At 36.8% G+C, this 26803-nt stretch overlaps 3 protein-coding genes across 3 annotated transcripts; all 3 read left to right on the forward strand.

The window, feature by feature from the left end:
* Positions 1 to 171: 171 nt before the first annotated feature.
* Positions 172 to 3087, forward strand: LOC100891707 (locomotion-related protein Hikaru genki). The gene is made up of 4 exons (XM_030983553.1): positions 172 to 414; positions 1496 to 1690; positions 2239 to 2484; positions 3071 to 3087. The coding sequence occupies exons 1-4, from the start codon at positions 336 to 338 to the stop codon at positions 3085 to 3087; spliced, it is 537 nt and encodes a 178-aa protein (XP_030839413.1). The 5' UTR covers positions 172 to 335.
* A 2426-nt stretch (positions 3088 to 5513) lies between these two features.
* On the forward strand, positions 5514 to 25402 carry LOC100891847 (CUB and sushi domain-containing protein 3). The gene is made up of 18 exons (XM_030983554.1): positions 5514 to 5792; positions 6519 to 6659; positions 7044 to 7238; positions 8063 to 8239; positions 8749 to 8815; positions 9645 to 9662; positions 9968 to 10104; positions 14727 to 14948; positions 15310 to 15453; positions 16100 to 16360; positions 16845 to 17012; positions 17605 to 17898; positions 18602 to 18745; positions 19282 to 19479; positions 20787 to 20963; positions 21529 to 22569; positions 23199 to 23286; positions 23932 to 25402. The coding sequence occupies exons 1-18, from the start codon at positions 5657 to 5659 to the stop codon at positions 24356 to 24358; spliced, it is 4035 nt and encodes a 1344-aa protein (XP_030839414.1). The 5' UTR covers positions 5514 to 5656; the 3' UTR covers positions 24359 to 25402.
* Positions 9622 to 10321, forward strand: LOC115923010. Its single transcript, XM_030982979.1, has 2 exons — positions 9622 to 9720; positions 9968 to 10321. Exons 1-2 carry the CDS (start codon positions 9701 to 9703, stop codon positions 10287 to 10289), a joined length of 342 nt encoding a protein of 113 aa, XP_030838839.1. The 5' UTR covers positions 9622 to 9700; the 3' UTR covers positions 10290 to 10321.
* Positions 25403 to 26803: the final 1401 nt, after the last annotated feature.

Below are 26803 nucleotides of genomic sequence, written 5' to 3' on the forward strand. Positions count from 1 at the left end.
GATTACATTGCACCAAATGGCCAGCAATGGTTCTTCCTGAAGTCGGTTTGACGGTGTGACTGAGGTTTAACTGTTTACTTCATCTGTAGTCGGTGTGGTGTCACAATGGGTCTCTTATTAGGTATATAACTGGGTTATCAAATACGGAACTTGTCAGCACCCCTTCTACCAACATGATTAAGTTAATTGAAGGCAATCTGATTAGATAAGCGATGGCAAAATCCGTCTACACAAGGAACCCTCTATAAAATATATCATTTCCATTGCTGATCATAGGGGTTCGGATTTTTTTGTTTCAGTTTGCGAAATCACACGAAACAAGCATTTTTGCCAAAATGTTAGACTCTCTGAAATGGATATCTGTTCTCCTGAGCATGTTGTATGTTCACCACACAATGGGAAACCAAATTACAGGTAAGAAACTCTAGTCCATGGAATATTCATTTCTTGCGGGCAACTTTCTTTAATCTAGTTATCATATATCAGCTAGTTATACAAGGTTGATAATATTTTCCTATGATCACCATAATAATGATAGAAAAAGGAAGAATAAAGAGAAAGAGAAAGAAATAGTGAAAGATAGAGAGAGAATGGAAAGGAATTAGAAAATTTAACAGGCCTTTTCCTTTTTTTTTTTGTATTTGTTCCTTCTTTTTTCCTTCTCTTCCTCTACCCCCTCCTCTTCTTTCTTTCTTATCCCGTATTTTTCTCCCAAATTTGCCAGGAACATCGGTTCATTGAGTTTAGGTAGAAACTTATTATGAATTGACTTACAGCAATTTCTAGTGATATACAGGAAGATAGCATACTGTATATATATATTTGGTCATGCATGTACAGGGGTGTCCACAAAATGATAATTCTTATATTGTTCCAAACAAGTGATCTTGTGTTCTGCTACAAATTTAATGAAAGCGAAACAAAATAGAACCAAACTATATTACAGGGTCCAGCCCTCTATTATAAAGAGTTGGTTTTTGTGTTAGAGTTGTGATTAATTTCATGTTGCAGTTGATTCAAATCATTCATTTGTCTTTTTGGTGGGGTCTCTTGCGTCCCGTGGCTTGCTATAGTACCTATGTTAGATCTTTATGAAGTTATTTTGGCGGATGGCATTCACTGACTTAGAAATCCGCTCTTCTCAGTTATAAATTATGTTCGATCATGGGACTATAACAACTTTGTTTTCTCTCTCTACAATTACCATGAAGCAATTATCAACTACAAGGGAATATCTATTTATGGAAATTGAAATCTCTTTATTACTTATCAATTATTTGATTTTTATAAGTTTTGTTAAGTTATCGTTACAAGTCATGTTGTTACGTTGCCAATTGATTGGATTGGTTACCATTAAAACCGTCATAACGATCCTTAATTCAATTGTTTTCTAACTAAATCAAAACTGCACACATTATAGCATACATAAACCTTATAATTATAAACACTACGGTTTTGCGACCGAACTTTGGCCACATTGTCATTAATGACGTAGACTCTGATGACCAGCCGCCTATGTTCGACAACACCTCCCTTCTACTGTACCTTCGTCCTAACGGAAGTGACGTCGATTATGCCATCTACACGTGCATGCAGGGATATGAAATGACACAGCCAGCCGATACGGTGTTTGCAACCTTTGCCCCTTCAACCCGGAAGTGGAATTTCTCAGCCACACCACAATGTCAAGGTCAGTGCCATGTAAATTACAATGTCACTATTAAAGAAAAGGACAAAATAAGATCACGTTCACATGAAATTCACGGAGGGCTCCACACAGTTTTCGGGCTATCTGCCTCTTTTTTTCCAGCATGCCCTAGACCGACGGCCGACGAGACCGATATATACTTTTCTATATGCGCTAGTGTATTCTTTTTTTTTCGGTCTCATGAACTTTGTCAATGTCGGTCTAATGGCGAGATCCCACAGGTAGCCGTTACCGAACATGTTGAATGCCAGTTATGAAGTTATGTAGCCTGGGCACCAAAAACGAAATAACTTGATAAGAGAGATCTCCTCAGCTTAGCCGAAAGTCACATGCACTGTACAGAAACGTATATGGGACTGGCAAACTTGTAGCACGAAAGTATGGTCCAAACATGTCAGCAATATCTTGCGATATTTGAGGAGCCATTCTGAGGGGTTATTTTTCCGTTAGGATATTCTTCCAAGTAACATTTTCACCTCTCCCAGATCTTAACATTCTCTTTAAATGTTTGTCATATTATTATGTTATAGGTATATCATGTCCCCTTCCTGCGAGCCCAGCTAATGGGTACGTGACATTCGGCGATGGCGTTGATGGTACCGGTGGTGGTGCTGTTGCTGGTACCGCTGGAGATGCAGGTAACCAGATGTACCCAGTGGGAACAGTAGGGGTGTACGCATGCAATGAGGGGTACCAGTTAGATGGAGGTCCTACCACCACCACCACCACCTGTGCCATAGATGGATCTTGGAGTTCAGCACCTCCATATTGCCAAGGTAGGTGTTGTGTTGTTGTTTATGTAAAGCACATTGCGCATGAAGCGTTATTCTACTATTATTGATAATAATAATAATAACAATATTATTAATTATAATACAAAATAATAATGACATTGATAATAATAGTACTAGTAATTGAAATGATAATAGTTATATGATAATGATAAAAATGACAATAATAATAATAATATAAATGATAATAATGATAATAATAATGATAATAATAACGATAATAACAACAGTTTTACGATTATAATAAATGTAGTAATTAGTTGTGGTAGTATTTGTAGTAGTAGTAGTAGTAGTAGTAATAATATTAGTAGCAGTAGTACTGGTAGTACTAGTAGTAGTAGTAGTAGTAGTAGTAGTAGTAGTAATAGTAGTAATAATAGAAGTAGTAGTAGTAGTAGTAGTAGTAGTAGTAGCAGTAGTAGTAGTAGTGGTTGTCGACTATGACGGGCGGAACGAGCCATAAACATGACAACTGTACAACCATACATCCATCGGATGTTTTAACCAATCAGAAGGCAGGAAACCGTACATCCATACAGTCATACATCCATACATCTATGCAACCATACAGCTATAGAACACATGTAAGATTGTTACGTGTGCAGGCCGAAATGCCATAATTGTTAAAACAACCATACATTATTCAGCTATGTAAGGATGTAAGGTTTTAACAAATCACTATGCAGGAAAGTATACAGCCATGGCGGCCATAAAACTATACAGACATTTCTGCCGCCATGGCTGTATATAGTTTCCTGCATTGTGATTGGTTAAAACCATACAGCCATCAAACTATACAGACACCACTCGCCGCCATGGCTGTATAGTTCCCTGCATTGTGATTGGTTAAAACCCTTACATCCATTCGATGGATGTATGATTGTATAGTTGTCATATTTATGGCACGGTCCGCCCGTCATAGTCGACATATTTTAGGGACATCTTATTTCTTCTACTCCAGAATATTGTCCCGCCACGTCGAATTTCTCAACGACTGTGTACTTCGAAAACGGGAAATGTTTCGATGTCCGTTCGACGAGCAAGACATGGCTCGAGGCCAATGGTACATGTCTCAGTATTGGTGGAAGTCTAGCCGTTATCGATACCAATATAACTCTGGAATTCCTTCAAAACATCCTCAGCAATGTGAATGATTCATATACAGCTGGGTACTGGATAGGGGGTTATAGGAGCTTGGAACCCGAAAAATACTGGTGGAAATGGCATACAAGTAAGTAGCAAAACACTAAATATTAATGGTACACACTTTAATTGCATTGTCTATTTTACGTGAAAATAGACAATGCAATTAAAGTGTACTAAATTGTACATAGTAAAGAATTTTTTTAAAGCGATTGCCGTTATTTTCATACTTTTTACAGTAAAACAAGACTTTGACACTTTCGTGGTTTTTATTTTGTTTGTCTCTCTGTTTGCCATTGGAAACAGTTAAAGAGAAGGTTGAGTTCTGGGAAGAGGTGAAAAATAATTTGTGAGCGTTATCATTCTTATTACGCAAGTGTGGAAGAACATCAGATAAGACATATTCCCTGAAAAGCATGGCTCTTCAAATGCCTTCATTTTCTAAATATGTCATGTAACATCGTAGAAATCCGGATAGGATTTTAACCCTATGTGCTTGTGTAGTCCCATATACATCTTTCTGTGTACGTGTTTGTAAATTTACCAAGACTTGGCCAAATTTCTTATCATTTTGATGATTCCAGAACCTTGCAATACACACAAAGTCTTATATGCTAGATGATCAACCTTTTCTGGTCGATTCCACACCGTTTCTTTTACAATGCAATCGCATGACCAGAACTCAACCTTAATCTTTAAAAGATCATTAGGTATATCTATCACACGAAAAATGGAATGTGGCACAGGGAGACTATTTGCGTGGCATACACTGCCTTTCATATTTTCATGAAAATCACTCACTAATATACAGTAGGGCCCTATACATTTTAGACACACGGTCTCCCTCACTCATACACATACCTGCACATGCACACACAAAACGGCACATGTTTTTAGACTATTTTGATTGAATACGTCACTGTCATAATTATTTATCATGATTTTAGGTGGAGACAACATAACTAACTTCTTCTGGGCTGACACGGAGCCAGCCAATGGAGAAAAGGATACTCGTATAATTCTAAGTCAGCGATCGAGCTGGAAATGGGCGGCGCATCAGTATGACACCAATCAAGATGAAGATAACCAACCACTTGGCTATGTGTGTCAGTTTGGTAAGTTGTGATACTATCTTATACGGCATCTTAGACCGAAATTTCAAATTATACTAATAAAGGTTGTGTTTGTGCTTTGTAGTTTACTAATGTGGAATGTCAAAGATTTGGGGCTTAAATCTATGTAACATTTCCTTTAATGAGTAAAGTCCGCGTTTTTTTAGTGGAGAAACTGAATTATTTGTAATTTGTCAGAGTTTATCATGTCTTTCTTTTAGTACACTGCAGACCTACGGTTTCAGAAACGACGCACCCCTCATCTTTCGCCAGTGACTTGAGCATATATTATATACGGTCCCGTTTGAATTTTTAGAAACCAACATCCTCGTCTTCTTTATCATCGTCTTTTTATTATATTGTTTAATACAATGTTTGCTGACCATGCTGACTTATAGCTGTTATTCAGTTAATCATAATCTGAACAACTCAAGATTTTCTCTGAAAGGGAGTATGTCATGACGAGACTATGTGTCTTTCCCGTGGCCCTACCCGGGGCCAATCGGGTATAATACGACTACGGACGACGCGACCGCAGCATTCACGCGCAAGCAACATATGCGAAACCGAAGCGTGAGTATAGAACTTCGGTCTGTTTCGCGAACGCTAGCGTGCTGGCCAAGTTAATCAAGTCCATTCGTTTACGTGCAGTTGTCCAACATAAGACGTAGATGGCGTTAACCAGTATTTGCCATGATACACTCCCTTTAAGAATTATCTAACGGGATGAGTTCACGTTTGGTCTCCACACAGATTCAGACTGTGTGACAGCAGGTTTGGATGGTGATGACAATGCACACGATTACAACGGAGCATGCTACTACTTTCGGAACGATGGCAGCTTTAAATGGGATGACGCCAATAGTGAAGATGGTGATGCAGGTAAACCCGGATGTCTCGGGATGGGAGGTTTCCTCGCCGAGATACGAGATCAGGGGACACAGGATGAACTAGCAGGATTTGGAACATCAAGAAGTTACTGGATAGGAGCGGTCCGCGAGGAATCGAGTGCTGACAGAACTTGGCTCTGGATGGACGGTAGGTACTCTCCCGGCTGTCAGAAAATTTACCGCACTCTTTAAATTCAATTTTCACCTTCTTGTTCTTCTTGTTCTTGTTCTTGTTCTTTTTCTTCTTCTTCTTCTTCTTCTTCTTCTTCTTCTTCTTCTTCTTCTTCTTCTTCTTCTTCTTCTTCTTCTTCTTCTTCTTCTTCATCATCATCATCATCTAGACACCATCAGCATCATGTAGTATACAAATTACAGTTGCCAGTAGATTCATGTGATGAAAGTTAGAGAGGAGGTTCAATTCTGGTAATGATGCAAAATAATTCGGCGAGCATTTTCTTCTTTCCTTTTTTTGTTATGTTTGTGGAATACAATGTCCCCAGAAAAGGCTTGCTATTTAAATGCACACGTTTTCGAAGTCTAACAAGAAATAGCCCAAAATGTGTGTTGCATACTTTTTTTAGTTCCATGTACATATTTCTGTGTAAAGTGTATATGATTTTCAGGAAGATTTAGTCATTTTCATTTCATTTTGATAAATCCTTAACCTCATGTTATTCTTACAATTTTCCAAAACCATTGTATGCTTCATAATCAACCTTTTCTAATTGCAACTGCTTTCTTGTGTCACAGTGCAAGTCTTAACTTTAAAATAAGCTTCAAAATGTTTTTTTCATATAAACATTTAATAACAAACTGAATATTTCTATACTATATCGTTATGAATTGAAAGTATGATTCGCACTATTTGATTTAGGCTCTCAAGTAGTAGATACATGGTGGGGTCCAGGTGAACCAACATCTAATGCGACTTGCATCAGCCTCTTCCCCTTCAGTGGCAACTATCTGATGAATGGTGATGACTGCTCCAAGAGTCATCGCTTCGTTTGCCAATTCAGTAAGACAGTCATTTGATTTGGTTTGATTTATGATTGCATATTTTGATTTGATTTAACTTGATTGCATTGCACCGCATTGCATATAATTGCATCATTTGCAATGTAATTCATGTTTGCTTTTAAATTGATTTGATTTAATTTTTCACTAAGTGCATATTTCACAAAACCTCAAACCACTTTCATTATCTTGTTTTCTTCTTCTATTTCTTCGTCTGCTTCTTCTTCTTCTATTTCTTCGTCTGCTTCTATTTCTTCTATTTCTTCTTCTGCTTCTTCTTCTTCTTCTTCTTCTTCTTCTTCTTCTTCTTCTTTTTATTCTTCTTCCCCTTATTATCCTTCTTGTTTTTTCTTCTCCGTCTTTTTTTTATGTTCTTATGTTAAAGATAACATAAACATCAGTATAGAATGTGGCGATCCGGGTACACCATATCATGGCACGCGAGCTACCAACGCGATGGCTTTCATTCCCGGGGACGAGGTGGAGTTCTCTTGTAATCCTGGCTATGAGATTGTCGGGTCATCAGCATTACTTTGTGGGAGTGACGGTCAGTGGAGCTCAAGTTTGCCATTGTGTCAAGGTACGTCCCTTCACACCGCGCCATTGGAAAAAAGAGGCGCATAAAACGCTTTAAAATAAAAATCAACGATAAGGATACCTCATATTCCTTTCACCTTATGTATTTGATATGTTATATTAAAATACCCCCCTCTAAGAAAAAAGGGGGAAAATAATCTTTCGAAAATAAGAAGATTCACGTACCAAACCCATTTTTATTAATAATAGCATTTGTTTTCCTGAAATCTTTGAGGCATTCTTCTGACCTTCGCGTATGATTACGAATTATGTTCAATCATATCCAAATAAAAGATTTGTCTTCAACATCCTCATGCAAATTTTAAGAGTAGACTGATGGTCAACGAGACCGACAATGTCTGTCCGTCTAATGAACCCTCAGAAAAGTTGTCAGTAGACCCTTGAGACCGATGTGTCTGTCTTGGAGGATGGTGGTCTCTTGGGCCATCCGATAACTTTTTAGGGACGCACGAGACCGTCGTTATTCGTATTTTTTAGATGTCGCTCTAGGCTACTCTGTTAGTCTGTCTATCTCGGAGTCTGTCGGTCTGTTTACATCAACGTTTAATGCATATACCAAAAATGATCATATTAAGTATTTGGTCATTGATGTGACTATCCATTTTGATATATATATATATATATATACATATATTATAAAAATATAAATAAATGACATTGTTTTTTATTTTTTGTTTGTTTGTTTGTTTGTTTCACTTGTTACATTTATTTAAACATATATTATAAAAAATATAAATAAATGATATTTTGTGTTTGTTTGTTTGTTTGTTTCACTTGTTACACTTATTTAAACGTCCCATTCTTCAGCCAGTACTTGTAACAGTCCTCCAGAAGTAGCGAACGCCCTCATAATCTACCAAACATCAGTGGACTATACAGGAACAATCATCTACCAGTGCATAGAAGACTACTATCTCACCGGCCAACAATTCATCTATTGTCAGGAAAATGGCAACTGGACTCAGGCCAAGCTTGAATGCAGAGGTATGTGTTCATGCACTCATACTCAATACCTGAAACTTATCATATCTCGACTCTCACTACTTCTTGGGCTTCAAGTTTGCAATACTTTCCTAATAACATGTCATATTACTATTTAAATTTCTTTCTAAATCTGTATAACTATAAGCACATGTTGTATCTGTCATATGAGTTGTGCTTTATAGTACCTGCTTTTTCAAGTTGTTTTCCTCACTTTGTTACATGTTGCGCTTTATAACAGCATGATTTACAATTGAGAATTACTTCAAGCCCTTTTCTCTCAAAACTCAAATATATATTCTATGCAAATTTCTAAACAGAACTCAAGATTAAATGTAAAATCGTGCTAATACGAAGTAGGTTTTATCAATTCAAATATTACATGATCCAGGTTCTGGGTTCGTTAAGTTTTTTTGTTTGTGTAATGTTTTTGTACTAGGTCTATGGATCTTTGATCTTATGCCACGATCTATTCATGTACCGCTAATGGTATTTCTCAATCTTTCTTCTAGCTCACGAGTCTGATGCCGACTGTAAGGTGACTAAGGTCAAAGTCGGTAGGTATTTTCAAGCAAATAAGTTAGTGTAGTTGTTTGAAATAGGTTCGAAAGAGGTTTTGAAATGCTTTTGACAAAACAGGAAAGTAAAGAAAAGCCAACATGGAAGGTTAAAAAGTGTGTTTGAAGATGCGCTGTGCAGGGCAGTGAGTCAACCGAGGGAGGGGTCGGAAAAGGGTGGAGAAGGTGTTTATCTTCTTTAGATGTTCATCTGATTTATTTTTTGTTTTTATTTTCTTTCGGATGATTGTAATTTCAATTTGTAATTTTTTGCTTAGATATGAAGCACATTTGTAGGAGGCCCATATTCTAGAAATGTGTGGATTATGTGCATGTATGTATAGCAGCCTATCAGTGCGTGTGTGTCAATTTGTTGGGAGGGTGGAAGAGCTGTGATTGGTTGAATGGGGATATTTGTTTTATATTTAATACAATTAGCTGATTTCATTTATTTTAGCATCAATCTATGAATTGAAAATTTATTGAATTATGCCAAGTTAAAAACTAATTGTATTTCTTCGACTGATATGTAATGTTTTGGAATCAATACAAAAATCAATACAAAAAGCCTATGGAAAAAATTGTCTGTTTGCCCGAGAACCTCTGAGAAAAATACTTGTACTGTTTCGAATGAACACAACGACATTCTTTGCATTCCCTTTGTTCTTCTTTGCATTGATTCATACAATATCTATCATATTCAGAAGACCTCTGTAAGCAATGGAGATCGCCGGCGCTGGAAAACTCGTCGCTGTATCATTTTGTAATGCTCTACAAACTGATGCTGCCATATTTGTGTTAGATCCATAGATGTCTCATATTTCATTTTTCTTTCATTGTTTTCTTTGTAGGTTGGATAATAGCGACAGGTATTTTAACGGTACTATTGTTGATATACTCCATTGCAATGACAGTTGTTAATATCAGGTAATGAAATCCTTGACCAATTATATCTCAATTTATTAGCTTTATCAGAAGTTATTTATTTGTTTCATTTATTTCATATATTTTATTGTCAAGAACATAAACTCAAATTATAGGCCCTAGATGGTCGTCAAAATCTATTCATATGCAGTATTTATTGGGATGGGAGGGACTTTGCAAGAATCTGCAAAGTTGGACTGAAATTGTAATTATCGAAATCTTTTCTTTTTTTTTGTTGCTAACATAACAGAAGGAAACCCACTGAACAACCGAATAAACTGCCGGAAGGGAACCTTCACCCGGGACCCGAGACCAGGACAGCACCAGAACAGGTGAATCATGCCTACCTAGAGCTACAAGCTGGAAACCTTCAGACGTTCCCACCAAGTCCACCAAAGCAGCTACATTCGCACACATTACCCAATGCAGGAAGCCATTCGTTCGCAAATTCTGCCAATACGGCGCCCTCTGCGGTTGCCTATACAAATCAAAGGGTAGTGGACCAATCTGTCCGAATGGCAACGGCATCCCATAACGATGATGAATATGACTACGTTGTATTACCAGAGTAGGAGGGGATAGAGAAATAGAAAGGTGTGATAAGCAAAATGATAATGATAAGGAGAAATGAAGATATATTAAAGTCAGAGTCATCTATACACAGAGTTTGGCCAACCCGGTTCGAGATGGACACAATATGGCGACTACTGCTTTGTTGAGCAAGCACAAAACGAAAGAATATAAGCCATGTTGCGACCCAGTGAAACCAAGTTGGCCAAACGCTGTGTATAGATGGCTTTGATTATAGTCTTTAGAAAGCGCCTTCTAGTGTTACAACCACCGCATGGCTTGTTCCCATGGCATATCCCTTTGCCAAATGTGTCAAATGTATTTACCAAACTTTGTCTGAGGAAGTAACCATCTAACGAAGACCAAACACATGCAAGACCTCTCGTTTGAGACAAAAATTTATCGTTTTCTTTCTTTCTTTAAAGGGTAACCCCAATTTTTTTCCATTTTTTTTTTTTTTTTTGTAATCTTGATCAAGTCTGGTCATTCATGTCAACGTTCAATTCATCCTCTTTCACGTAATACCAATTATGTTATGTTATTTGCGTACATGGATCAAAGAATGCCCCCTCATTGTGCTCAAATCGTTGTTTACATTGTTGGTTTAAATTATTCTTGTTCGAGGACCCCAGGCTCTGTTATCACAAATAAGGCATCATATGAATGAGGATAAGACTACATGTGTTAATCATTTATTACAATAAATATACTTTTGTTTATTTGCGGAGATGTTGGAGGAGAGAGTTAGGTTGTGTTTTTTTTTCAAGAAACACACTGTACATGTTTTATGGCAAACTGTTCCACTATATTAAAAAGTAATCCAAGTTCTGTAAACCGAATCTTTATAACAGAAGAAATGAATTCCTAACATTAGAAGTGGATATAGCATGAATATTTAGATCATTAACAATAAATAATTAAAACCAACCCGGTCGGTCAAGAGATGTTCAATTTACTGCTGTATATGATACCCGCAATGTTACGCCAACAACAACTTTTAAGGAGGGTTCCCAGTTTTAGGGAATAGAAAGAAGGACAAAATTCTACCAAATTGAAATCAAACTTGTTTTTGTTCCCAGTATCAAATATTTGTATCAAGAGGATGAAATACTGTAACTATACCTTTGTCGTTCCACGATTTTAGGGATAAAACTATGCTGTTAACTCGAATTAATGTATTTTTCACACAGTCGTGTGCAGGGAGATAGATCGTTTGCAGCATGAAAGACTTGAATGGATAAACCAGTTTTGGAATCACCCCCTCTCAAAAAATGAAATGGAAGCTCTTCTTACCAATCATGTGAAAGAATATGTTTTGAATAAACCGCCTACTAATTGATATATTTGGTAAATTATTATATCTTTCCGGACTGGATAGATATCGCGTAGTCCCATATACACCTTTCTGTGTAGAGTGCTTGTAACTTTACCAAGACTGGGCCAAATTTTCAATAATTTGGATGATTCCAGAATCTTGCAGTACACACCAATACTTATATTGCTAGATGAACAATCTTTCTGATCGATTCCACAACGTTTCTTTCACAATGCAATCGCATGAATAGAACTGGTCTATACCTTTAATTAAAAATGCACATTATGTGGTGTGGATACATGTTGATCATTGTATAATTTACCAGAGTAACATATCTTGATGTAACATTTGTTTGGGTAGAGCAAATTCTATCTTTCTTTCTTTTGTTCAGTTTGTTTGTTTGTTTGTTTGTTTTTGTTCAATTTCAACATAACAAGATTGTCTCATACATAAGATTAACAGGAGAATGCATAATAAAACAATGATAGACAAATTTAGTATAAATGAGAAAGTTCTTACACGAGCTGGAGTGCAAAGGAAAATAATACTTGAAATGTTGATTAGGCAGTTGAAGTTCAAGGGTCACAGTACACGTAAAGAAGGCTATAGAATCTTGCTTTGACAGGGAAAATTGTGGGAAGAAGGAGTAGGGGAAGAAGGAGGATACTTTGGATGGACAGTCTGCAGAAATTGTTGGAAGAGAGAGGAGTGAAAGAACTGGAAGTGGTACTTATACAGAAGGCTAGGAGCCGAGGGTTGTGGAACAGCATGATCACCAAAGTTAAACGACATGGCACTTAGGGAGAGAGAGAGAGACATGAGAAATAATAATGAGAAATATGTGGACCTATTAAGAACCAAAGCTTGTATTATAGCTTCTAGAATAAAATACAAGAATATTGTAACTAAATTCGATAGCAATACAGAAAAACGTACACAAGTAGCATACTTGCCTAGATATTGTTATCAAATCTACATCGAAACATACCCATACACAAGGTCGAACACCTTGTTATCTTGTTCCCTTTAATCTTAATCCCCCGTAGCGATTACACATGCATATATTTGTGATGTGTAAACTGATAGGTAGTATATCTTACCATTCCGTAGAAATGTAATAGTAAGTTAGCTCCATGAACTGTCCCTAAAAGGGAGACAGACCTGGGGCCCGTTTCACAAAGCCTTTTTTCAATGCCAAATGACAAAAATCAGAGACAAAAATCTGCTGATAACCAATCAGAAGCAAGGATTTCAGTAGCTTGTAACAAAAACTGTCATTTGTCACTGATGACAAGTTTTGTGAAACGCCCCCCTTGTCCCTGTATCATAAAACATGTTATCAAAACAAGTGTCACATATGATTTTATCTATGACAAATGCGCTTAAAGCAAATCAAATGCAAGGATTTTAGTAGCTTATAACGATTCGCGTATGTTGTTAATGATAACAAGCTCCATGAAACTTAGCCCTGATATAGGTGCCTGCAGTAAACTTCCCTCTTTAGGTGCCCGACGAAATCGAACTGTTTAATAGACCTTGTGTTGACAGTTGGTACAAATTTGCTTCTGAATTGTACAGTTGTGGTTAATTCATATATTGTTTTTATTGCAAGATTCATTGATTGATTGATTAATTTGATTGGATAGCTTAGATTCTAGAACCCGTCTTATAAAACAAAATGTTGAGTGTCACGTGGCAGCTTTCTAGCCAATAGGACACTCGCCAATAAATGTGTCACTTTTCATTTTCAGGGGTATTAAGAAGCAACATATTCAAAATCATACCCTGCAGAATGTTTCTCTCGTACTGCACCCTAATATCCGTTCTCTCCTGATATGTATTTCTTTCTTTCCAACTCATCGTTGTCTCCAGTATCCTTATTCCAGAGAATCCAGAGTTATATGTTACCATTTTGTTCTGCATCTATTTTTTTTTCGTTTTACGCGTAGTTGGAGTGAACATTACATCAACTCCATGGTGTTATTGCACATCACCTCTTTGACCCAAATAAGAAATGAAGAAAAAAAATCAAAGTCCAGAAGGTAATGACCTCTGATTAATTCAACAGCCCCATGTCAACAAATTAAAGGCGTGTACTGCCTCGATTGTGTCATTGATAGACTAATGGTCGTATTACTGATACTTCAGTCACACCAGCCAACCAACTCAATACGAACTCATACCGATCAATCCTTGGTCATTCAACGTAATGGTATTATCTTGTTCACTCTGTCGTCGGTCTGGGGTCGGTGTCATCGGTGTGAGTGGGGCCCTGTCCGTACTTTAAATTGATCTTATTGATAGGACACTATTGACCTAAAGTCGTATACCGTTCAACATCATGGGTTATTACATTAGCTGCTCCTTCTAATTTCGTTTAAGGCATATTGACGGGTATGGCCATTATACAACTGCTGCATGCTCTTAAATAGCCTAAACTTGGCCTTAAAAAATTGGGTTATTTTTCAAGATTTTGCAAAGAAGAAACCGTGGGATTTCATAAGATGAGGAAAGTATTCTCGAATTCGGTTGAATTTGTTTTGACTAAAGCGATGAATTCACTGTCATGGATTATCCTGATTTTACTCATTTGTGCCTTCCCCTCGGATATATCTGGAACACATGAAGGAGGTACGTATACCATATTTATGTATAGTAGGCGGCTAACATAACAATGAAATAAGAATATTAATTATAATGATAATAATATCAATAATTATGTTATAGCAATAAAATTTTAGAAAAATGATATAATAATATTAATGCCAATGTGAATAACAATAGTAATACTGATAATGATAACCATTGTTATAATTGGTAGGAGTAGTATTGTAATCATAACGGTATCAAATTAAATAAGAATATTGATTATAATAACATTAACGATAATGAAAATGATATTAGTAATGAAAATAATAATGTTAATAATAACAATGATAATGATGATGATAATAATTATGATGATAACAATTACAATGATAAAAATGATAATAATAATAATGATGATAATGATAATAATAATAATGAAAATGATAATAATAATGATAATGATAATAATGATAATAATAACAATGATAAATATAATAGTGAAAACAATTATTATAATAATGATCATAATAATCAGTTGTAGGATGGAGTCAAGTATCTACCATCAGCGCATGCAACGAGACGACTACCGCTCACCCTAATACCATCGTCAACGAAACGGTGATCGAAGGCTACGCTGTCTTCACATGCGACCTCGGTTTTGAAATGAACGTATCTGACCATGGGGATGCCGTACTAGCAGTTTGCAACGAAACATCGGGGAATTGGGAATTTATTGATCAAAGCCCGAACTGCCAAAGTAAGTATTTTAGCCTTTTTTTCAGTGAAGAAAAGTTAGGTGAAATTCGTTGTACTTTGGTGTTTAAAAAAATCGAATATTCGAATTTGTTGGAAAAAAATTGATATTTGGTCGAATATTGGGTGAAATGCACATTATATTTAATAAAGAAACAACATTTGTAAAATTTCTACATGTATTGATAAGTGATCATAATGTGGGTGAATATGTTTAACGTGTCAATACAAAGACATGAAACGAACATTCGAGTACCTGCCGATCATTTTTTAATACTTTTAACATAATAATATCAACCCAAAATTAAAGCATTTATTTCTTTATCTTTAACAAGTGATATCTTGCCAGTCTCCTGCATTGCCAGCCCATGGGGACTTCAATACGGATGACCCGGGATTCGGAGAGACAGGCAACTACACTTGCGACCAGGAGTACGTCATCGACGGCGAAGGTATGGTGACCTGCCTCGCCGATGGATCGTGGAGCTCGGAACCACCTCGTTGTAAAAGTAAGTGGATTCAGGGGCGGATCCAGGGTTCTTTAATGGGGGGGGGGGGGGTGACGATTCCGAAAAATATTCTGTAAGCAAGGGCTGGTTATCACATTTTGGAGTTGTTGACTTACTGAAAATGTTCAAACCGGCTTTCAGCATATTCATATTCATATTCTATTTTTCCTACTTCTGTTCAAATCCATTTCAACCCAGGGTGGACGTCTCCTTTAAATGGGGAGTAGAGGGGCAGATATCACATTTTGAGGTCTACACTATAGATTTACTATTCAAAATATATACGTGACAAGCCAGATTTTTCAAGTACTTTAGGGGTGTAATATGTATTTTGATTTTGATTTTGGTACATAAGGTGATGTATCAGGGTTTTAGTAGGGGCGTGGCCAGAACAGAACCATTCTATTTCTGTCTATGGATAATACTAAGAAGAAGAAGAATTATAATTTATTTGGTTAAACGACTTAATTGAAGTAAAATTTCTTTCCGAATTATAAATAATTGGAATTGCTTTCAAACAACCTTCATGAATAACTTTTCTATTCTAAGGTCCTGAGAATAAAATCTTCGTCGTATTTAAGTCTCTGTTTGTGTTGTGTTTTATACTAGTTCTTTATTTGATTTCGTTATATTTTCTTTTCAAAAGTAAGTTGTCCAACGTCATCGGACTCTTTAGCAAATGACTACCTCAGCGACGGGTATTGCGTCGATGTTAACTCTGCCACAAAGACGTGGAGCGAAGCTAGTGAGATGTGTGTCAGCCAAAATGGAAGTCTGGCCATCATCACGACCAATGAAACCATGGAGTTCATTCAAGCCATTCTCAGTAATGTGAGCGATAGTTATACGAGCTACTGGATAGGAGGGTACGAGGCACCAAAGAATAGCTCGTGGAAATGGCTTACAAGTAGGTGATATCTTGCAGGATTAAAACATTGGATTAGCCAAAATAGCAACAACAACAAACAAAAAAAAATTAAAAAGAAAAGAAACCAAACAACATCTGAAGCCTATATTGCCTATTTCAGTACTTTCTTCTTGGAAATTAGGTTTCCTTTCAATTCAAATCTACTCGATGGCAAAATCTTTAAAAATATCCAACCTAAAAGGGAAATCGTACACAGACGTATGGTTTACATACAATAGGGTATATGAAATTGCTCTTTTGTTTATTATTCGAATGTCTTTGCAATATTTTAAGTGATCTTCTAGAAAGAATGACATTGAGATTTCGTGGTCTCTATTCGTCAGTTTAATATTTTCATGAACATCGCTCACTTTATTTTGTAGGCCAAATATCAACGGCACACACTCTAAAAATGACGTATGCGTGTTTTTCATACTGTATTCACTGAATATGATATCATCATAATCATATGGACTGATTTTAGGTGGAGACAACATAACTAACTTCTTCTGGGCTGACACGGAGCCAACCAATGGAGACAAGGATACTCGTATCATTCTAAGTCAGAAATCGAACAGGAAATGGGCGGCGCATCAGTATGACACCAATCAAGATAAAGACAACCAAGCACTTGGCTATGTGTGTCAGTTTAGTAAGTTTGACACTTACGGTACCTTAGACCGAAATCTTAAATTATACGGACAGAGATTGTGCTCGCGCTAGGTCGTTATATTTACATGTATTTTGTAATATCAAAATTGTTAGAGCCTAGATATCTTCTTCTTAAAGAGTAAAGTATGAGTCCGCGATAATTTTCATGGTGGAGAAACTGAATTGTATAGGTAAAGATTTCAGAGTTACACCATACAATTCTGTTTAAAGAAAATGGCTGGTGAGCTCGGCTAAAAGCTCTTTATTTCTCGTCATTGCGATCACTATGCTCTTATCGGCTCTCATGTCTGCAGGGAAATATGTTGTAGACATACTATTATCGTTTTCAGAAACGTCGCACCCCTCCTTTTTTGTGCATAGGATGATAGGATATATAAAGGGGCGCGTTTAAGTTGCTTTTTAGGAACCATCATCATCGTCTACTTTATCATCGTCTATTTTATTATATTTCTACCATGTTTGCTGATCATTCTGACTGGTAGCTGTTATCCAGTTAATCATAATCTGAACAACTCAAGATTTTCTCTTAAGAGTTATCTAACGGGATGAGTTCACGTTTGGTGTCCACACAGATTCAGACTGTACGACAGCAGGTTTGGATGGTGATGGATATGCGCACGATTACAACGGAGCATGCTACTACTTTCGGAACGATGGCACCTTTAAATGGGATGAGGCCAATAGTAATGATGGTAATGGAGGTTTTTCCGGATGTCTCAGAATAGGAAACGAACAAGGTTTCCTAGCCGAGATACGAGATCAGGAGACACAGGATGAACTAGCAGAATTTGGAACATCAAGAAGTTACTGGATAGGAGCGGTCCGCTATGAATCGAGTGCTGACAGAACTTGGCTCTGGGTGGACGGTAGGTACTCTCCCGGCTGTCCAAAGTCATCCCTCCTATTGGTCAGATTCGATTTTCTCCTCCTCCTTCTTCTTCTTCTTCTTCTTCTTCTTCTTCTTCTTCTTCTTCTTCTTCCTCCTCTTGTTCTTCGTCTACTTCTTCTTCTCCATCATTATCATCATCTAGACACCATCAGTATCATACAGCATGTAGCCTACCATAATACATAATGTAGTATACCATTTGCAGGATTCAGTAGGTTCATGTGATGAGAGTTAGAGATGGGGTTTAGTTCTGGTGAAGATGGGAAAATAATTTGGTGGGAATTTTCTTTTTGTTTTCACTTTTTGTGGAATTTTATGTCCCCTGAAAAAGGCTTGCTCTTCAAGAGCACTCATTTGCGAAGTCTGACAAGAAATAGCTCAATATTGTTTGTTGCATACTTTCTTGCCAGATGTGAGTTGTGATTATAGTCCTATATACACATTTCTGTGTTCTGTTTAGCATGACTTCGTCAGTGTCTTTTAATTTTGAGGAATCCAAAACCTGTCCTCATAGTAGCCCGTTCTTGTATTCTTATGCCATAATAAACCTTTTCCAATTGCAATTGCTTTCTACTGTCACAAAGTAATGGTATGACCTGAACTCTAAGATTGTAACCAATGTCATCTACTAAATGATTGTTTTAATTTCCCGTAATCTTGTCTAATACTTGATCTCAAAGGCTCTACCGTAACGACAAGTTGGTGGGGTCCAGATGAGCCCAATAAAGACTCTGAAAACTGCATCGACCTTTACAAGTACAATGATGACTACTTGATGAATGACGAGGCGTGCACGAAATCAACTCGCTTCGTCTGTCAATTTAGTAAGATACAATGTATATATCACTCTCTTTTAATCCTTTATAAACTTCCTGTAACTTTCATATTCCTAAGCATGGTAGACAAATAATAAAACCAGAGGGAATTACGCTATTGCTTTACTTCTTTGACAAGACACATCATTGTTCCTATAGCGTCCCAATATCAATATTAATATTTACTCAAAATTTTCTGTGTTATATTATATATTGCTAGCCAAGGTCGTTCATAGAATTGATATGAAAAAGTTATATGCTAAAAGATCATCATTATATTATCATCATTGTTATTTTTATCATTGTTATTCTTAGTAGTATTATTATTATTATGATGATGACCGTATTTATTATTTTCATTGTCATTATTATTATTATAAATACATTTTTGTTGTTATTGTTGTTATTATTATCATTTTTATTGTTATTATTATTATCATATATGAAATAAAGCCGGAAGCAATTACAGCGGGACCGGAAATTTCGCATCATCTTTTAGAATCATATAATGACCAGCCTCTATCTGATTTGTCTTCCCCCTGTAGGTGCTACCAATTCAACTACTGTGTGTGGGGATCCAGGCGACCCTTACCACGGCAATCGAGATGACGACATCTCGGCTCCTTTCTTACCAGGTACGAGCATCGAATTTTCGTGTAACGACGGATATAAAATAGAGGGAGTATCGGAAGTCGTGTGCCAGACGGACGGGACCTGGAACGCTTCACTACCAAGTTGTAATGGTAAGAATATAATGAAGATTAAAGGTAAAGATCAGTTTGGAAATGCCCCCTCTCAAAAAATGAAATGGAAGCTATTAATAATAATAATAATAAAAGTGAACATTTATAATGCGCCATGCCTGTCAAAAATGACACTTCTGGCGCAGTTGTGTGGAAAATTGTATAATTGAGGGCATACGACCATCAAGTGATTCAAGAAAGAAAGTAAAATACACATAAGTTAAAGTTTTACATACTTCAGGACATAATTTGCAATAAACGAATAATACGATACAAAGCATATTACAGAAATAAAAGTTGTATAAGGGTAGTTCAATGTAAGACATAATTAAACAAACTAATATGTTGAGAACAGAAACGTTTTTAACAGACACTCGAACTGTGAGTAGGAGTTCTCATTTCGAAGGTGAGGAGGGAGTGAGAATATGTTGTGACTAATACGTGATAATACAAATTTTGCCGGGAAACCGCCTACTAATTGATATATTTGGTACATTATTATATCTATCTGGACTGGATAAATATAGGGTAGTCTCATATACATCTTTCTGTGTACAGTTCTTGTAGCTTTACCAAGACTGTGCCAAATTTCTTATCATGTTGATGATTCCAGAACATTGCAGTACACAACAATACGTATACTAGATGATCAACCTTTTCTGATCAATTCCACAACGTTTCTTTCACAATGCAATCGCATGACCAGAACTGGTCTATACCTTTAATGTTTATTATCATTACAGACTTTGAATTTTATAAACAAAATTGTAAACTTATTTTGTTGTCTACATGCATACGATACCTGGACATTTCACATTAAACAAGTATTTGTGAAGAATATGGCCACTTGTAAAATATTGATAAGGGAATCATTTAGATGTTAGTCAAGTTTAAACAGTAACTTCTTAGCTCCTAATTGTTTAATCAATGTAGGAATTTCATCACTGTTTACTATTTGTAATGACATGTACAGATATCCAGAGTATTGTTTTAAAATCCGAACCGATATGCGTCTCGAATTCGAGCATAATCCTCAAAACGACTGATAATGTTTCAAGATTATTACATTTTTCATTCTCTCTCTCTCTCTCTCTCTATAATACATATCCCTCTCCTTTCTTTCCCCTCTCTCTCTCTCTCTCTCTCTCTCTCTCTCTCTCAACTGCTCTCCTCCTCTTTCTTCATCTTTTCATCATCTTTCTCCTCCCTCCCCTCCTTCTACCCATCCCCCCCCCCCCCCCCCCCCCCCCCTACTTGTCTCCTTCTTTCCCTCCTTACCTTCCTCCTTCTCGCATTGTACCCTGTAGCCGTTAAATGTGGTTCTTGTCCACTCTTCGACAACGCCACCCTTCTATTCTCTACCTCAACCTCGTATCGTGGTACAGCGGTGTATGGCTGCAACGGTGGTTATGAGTTAGTCGGTACCCCAGCAATATACTGCCAGGCCACCGGAGTCTGGAGTACTGCTCAATTTAACTGCTCAGGTTTGTCTAGCTGTCTTCTTTTTTTTTGTTTAGGTCTAGGAGAGGTGTTCTCGGATATTAATTTTTCATGCGGGCCAAAAATACTATTTTCAAAAATTGGATAGCGGTCCATGGATCACATATTGTAACAGGGCAGTGAGATATTTTCAAAGTAGGCTATACCAATACTTTAGGCAAGAGATGATAAAAGGGAACCAAGCATAAACTATGTGGGAAATTGTTGTCTTTTTAGTACCACAATGTTTGTGGCGGCCCGTATGTGATCCGTTGACCGCTATTTCCATGATTAAAGAACTAAGAGTCCTTTGCCAATATTTATAAAAACTTGGCCCAACTACGTGGCTAAGTTACCAACTTCAGAATAGCCAACCTAATCATTTAGTTAAGAACTAGCAATTCTGAGTCTGATTTTGGAGCCTGTATGTAAATCACATAAGTGATTATGTCTCAAAAAGTAGTTGGCCATCCCCAAGAATAATTCGAATACTCAATGAAACCTAACTCAGTAACACTAAATGACATAAAGGCGTGTTTTGGTTTTTACAATGTCTTTTTTTTTCCTCAGAGATAGAGCTAGAGATCACGACCACTGGAACGGAAACGACACATGTCCCTACGACTGAAATTGAACAAGTAACTACCATAATCGACCCCACGACGCTGATGGATTTGACCACGAATGCAAAGACGACAACATTGGAAGTGTCGACACTGGGATATACTACAGCATTCGATGAAACCTCCTCAGAGATGACAACCTTGGAAGCAGACAGGACGACCGAACCACAAGATGCCGGAACTACACTTGCAACCACTACCATATCAACAACACAAATATTAACTACAATGACTGGAGTGTCTTCCACTGAAATGACTACAACATACGCCGATTCAACATCTGAAGGGGACAGTACGACGCTTCTACAAACCACTGCCTTGGAAACGACTTTACTTGATGTGTCTACTGGAGGTTCGTCAACGGTCGTTGGTACCACAATCCCGAGTGTTTCAACTGATGGTAATGTTCCATCGACAGACCAGAATGGCCTGACTGACATGATAACCAGTTTACCTGATATTTCGACTTCGCTTCCCACAACTCAAATGACCACAGCTACAATGGAACCTTTAACGACATCTGGTCCTACAACATCACGTCTTACAACAACCGGGTCTTCAACATTCAGTCCTACAACATCCGGGCCTACAACATTCAATCCTACAACATCAAATCCTACATCAACAAACCCTACAACATTAAGTCCTACATCAACACATCCTACAACATTGAATCCTACAACAACAAATCCTAAAACCACAAGTCCATCAACATCCAGACCTACAACACCCGGCCCTTCAACATTCGGTCCTATCACATCCAATCCTTCAATATCCAGTCGTACAACATCGAGTCCTACAACAACAAATCCTACGACATTAAGTCCTATGACAGAGGGGATTTCTTCAACCAGCAGTACAACTTTCGCTGCCAAGACCAGCTCACCAAGTAGCAGTACGATTCCTCCTGCAGAGCCTACCCGGATCAAACCACTGAGTACCACAGAGGAGTCTGAGGCAGAAAATACTCTACCTGTCGCTCTCATCGGTAAGTGTAAATTTAAATAAAAACTTAAAAATACTTTTCACATAGTTAGTTCAAAGAGCCAGCTAATGTTAAGAGTTGTTTAAAGAGGTTGAATATTAGACGTGACATTACAGTGTGACTCTTTCTAGAAGCAAACAGAAAGGTTGATAACGTCACAAATATGAATTGTTGTATACTGTGAGACTGGGAATGGACAGACTAAAAGGACCCGATTATGATTAAAACATCATGCATTGCACACAGACGTGGCAGAAATCAGTATGCTTGACCAGGGATACCGCATATCTCTAGTTGGACTACACACATGAAAAGTTTTTTTTTTTCTTCAAACTTTTCAACCAGTTCTCGTCATATTTCGAATATGAGGGCATTAGAAGAGCAACTTCTTTTCTTTAACTCTTCCTCTATTTTGTAATTTTTCTGAGAATCTATACCTTGGTATTCTTCCAGAGTGACACAATCCAGATCGAGAAAGCTTGCAAATTAGTTTGTACATGTATCTCTTTATGTTTCTCCGTCCACATCTCTTCCATGCATTAATTTGTTGATAAAGATACTGAAATTCATTGAATTGCACCAAAATGATACCATTGGACTAATAGCTGATTCTAATCATACTTTCTTTTCAGCTTCAATATCAGCCATATTTGGACTGCTTCTCATCGTCATGGTACTCATCTGTATTATAGTGTTGATGTCATCGTCTAAGAAAAAGAAGTAAGAAAACAATAATTGATGATATGTTATTATAACACTATATGATAACGATGATGATGATGATGATGATGATAATGATGATGATGATGATGATGATAATGATGATGATGATGATAATGATGATGATGATGATGATGATGATGATAATGATGATGATGATGATAATAATGATGATGATAATGATGATGATGATGATGATGATAATGACAGTATTACTTCTACTCCTACGAATACTGCTGCTTATGTTGCAACTACGTCTACTAGTGATATTAATTATAAGAGAAGAAGAAGAAGAATTTTAAAGTAAAAGAACAACTATAAGAAGAAGAAGAACAAGAGGAAGAACAAGAAGAAAAGGAAGACGAGGAGGAAAAAGAGAAGAAGGAGGAGGATAACTATAACAATTATAACGGTATTTCTAAACAATCATAGCCATTACGTAAAATGCTCAAGGCACTCAATTCTCACTGCTCTCTATACTATAAAACTCATGGTGACATTTTACTAGACCTAGAATGATCAATGCAACAACTCAAATTTTCCATAAATATTTTTGTTGACGTGGTAAGTTTGAAAGCTTTTATAGATACATGCATTTTGTCATTTTCTAAACGACCATTCGTCGAATCTAATTTGTTCAAACAGAGCCACTTCCCATACTCTGTTGATGACTGACTTTGGTCCGGCAACTGCAGACGCCTCATCTTCCAATGACTCCATCACATCATATGAAGCCATGGTCAACAGCGTCTATGCCAACGAGGATTACCGCAAGAACATCCTAAACTACAACCCCTCGATGCCCAGAATATCGTCCATAACCGGTAGTAGCCACAGCCCAAACGGTTGGGGTTATCATCTGACCAACGCCGAGGGCGCTGCCGGATCTGAACCGATCTACGCACAGGTTTACAAAGACCGCCAGTCGAGTGTCGTCAGGTTCCCGTCCATGTTTGATGACAAACTTGTCGAGAAGAGATTGCTCTCTTTTGATCCATCAAAGCGGAGTGATCTCGCACCATCAGATCTGATGAGTAATAATAGAGATATCGTCTTTGAAGGCACTGAGTAGTTTCTAGTCAGTTTTGTTCTGCTTATAAGCGATGACACTTGATACGGATGCTTCTTATTAAATAGCGCCACAATATTTTGATGAAATTTTTGCTACAAGATATAAAAGGGGCGATGCACTTGGGGAGAGTTTAAGGTTTTTTCCTCAAGGGACGCTCCTTATTTTGCTTTAGGTCTGAGGGCCGGTTGATCACTAATGAATGTACCAAAAGGTATCAAATTCCACTAACTGAATTTCGGTAGCAGCCTACCGCTGCTTTACAAACATCCTAGAGGAATACAAAGAAAATGGCGTGTAGCACGATTTTCAAGAAGGAAAAACATTGAGGTTTCCCCTTGTTTCATACTATCAGAGTATCATATTAATCTGTGAGCGCAACCTAACATCTGTGAGGCTCTAAATATGATGAAGGACCTTCTATTCCCCAAAAATAAATCAACAGTTTGGAGTTTGCTATCGGACTTCCCGCCCTTCACTCGTAAAATGCTGTACGGTAAAATAATACGATTTTTGTTTTCTTTCTACTTTGTTAATAGTTAAAAGTTAATATTGTCTTTTGTTTCTTTTTGTTTAAATCACAATATCACCCACCTCAATTTACAATTACCCTCATTTCAAAAGCTACTAATCTTGAAAATTAGAGGAAGGTCTATGATATCAAAACTACATTATATACACATGTATAATGATACTTCCATATAATCGTTTCTGAAAAAGCATAGATAGTTAGCCCTTTAAATATGATATCGGTATATTTCTCTAATTATTGTTTTTTTATAGTTTTAGTTCCCAATGCTGAAAAATGAATTACTAAGTCAGGATATCTCGTGCATGACAATAGAATATTATTACCGATGATGCCTTGTTTTTATCATTATATGTATTAGGGTTTGGGATCTGTAAACACTTGTACAAGCCTTATCACAATTAAAGATGATGGAAATGATGGTGTTTACTTTATACTGCACAGCTCTATATTACACTATTGAAATAACTTAAACGAAGACGACGAAGAAGAAAAAGAAGTGGGGTAGAAGAAGAGGAGGGGGAGAAGACGATGATGAAGAAAAAGAAGAAGAAGGAGAAGAAGGAGAAGAAGGAGGAGGAGGAAGGATAAGAAGAAGAAGAAGAAGAAGAAGAAGAGACAAAGAAGAAAAGAAGAAGAAGAGGAAGAAGAACAAGAAGAACAAGAACAAGAACAAGAAGAACAAGAGGAAGAGGAGGAGGAGAAGGAGAAGAAAAAGAAGAAGAAGAAGAAGAAGACATTTTGTATAAGAGCAACAGAAGAAGAAATTGAATGGTATCAAATATCATCTAACACTTGGAAGCTTTTTTACATATCTTGTTTTATTATACAAGTGTTATTCAAATATTTACTGATTTCATTTGCGATATGTTACACTCATCGGTACAAATAACTTACTACTATTTCTGAATTCCATTATTTTATCCTAGTAATGTATGAAGTACAAAAGTTACATTTACAAGTGGCACTAAATAAGTCAAATGAGAATTTCGCAAAGCGTCTGTATATATACAATTTGATTATGTTGGAACTTTATATTACCATGAAATAATAAATGATCGTGTTGACAGACGTACATTTATTGAATGCTTATTGATTCATAGTTTATTTTTCATGTTTTTAGAATTTAAAAGTTCGTACAATCTAAAACATATTAGCCCGAAGGTAGTTAACTCTTTTCAAAATTAAAACATACTTTTCTGGCCCTCAACAGAAAATACATGTAGTATCACTTTCACTCAAACAAAACAATAATTTGAAAATATTCAAATCCTAGATTATCAAGAGCATCATACAATCAATATCTTGTTAATTATGGCAAAGTTAGAGTGTGACTTTTAAGCCCCAAACGATTTTACTATGTTTATTCGAATCATGTAATATTAAATGCAAAATTGCTATTTGTACGGGCCAAAGTTGGCATCGTGGGTCATGTGTGCCCAGCTGGGTCCTGTTTCGCTGTTCAATGTACAAATGTCAAAAATCATTGACAAATTCGCTCATAATCAATTACAGTTACTTGGGCATCTTTTATACATCTTACTTTTAGATCCTAATCAAATGATTGGTCAGACGCGGTCATTTACTGAGACTATCCCATGTTTTGTTTTCATGAAAAGCGTTCAATAGTTTTCCAGCACTATCCAACGATTTTTAAGAACGCAATACACGGCAGGTGTAAACTGTAAGTGCACTTGTCTCTGTGTGCGCGCTAAAAGGAGCCTATCAAACTTGGGATATATAACAAAACAATCTTGAAATACATTTTTGTTTGATCAAGTAAAAAGGATCTAGGGGCTCCATTGTATGAAACAAAAGATGCATGTTTTCATTCGTTCATTAAACGATTTATCCGCTCCCGCTGAGTCTGTGTGTGCACATATCGTAGTCAGTTTGACGATATATGCATACAGCCTTAA

Source organism: Strongylocentrotus purpuratus, unplaced genomic scaffold, assembly GCF_000002235.5.
Source record: "Strongylocentrotus purpuratus isolate Spur 01 unplaced genomic scaffold, Spur_5.0 spur5_scaffold_13, whole genome shotgun sequence".
NCBI classification, from domain to species: domain Eukaryota; kingdom Metazoa; phylum Echinodermata; class Echinoidea; order Camarodonta; family Strongylocentrotidae; genus Strongylocentrotus; species Strongylocentrotus purpuratus.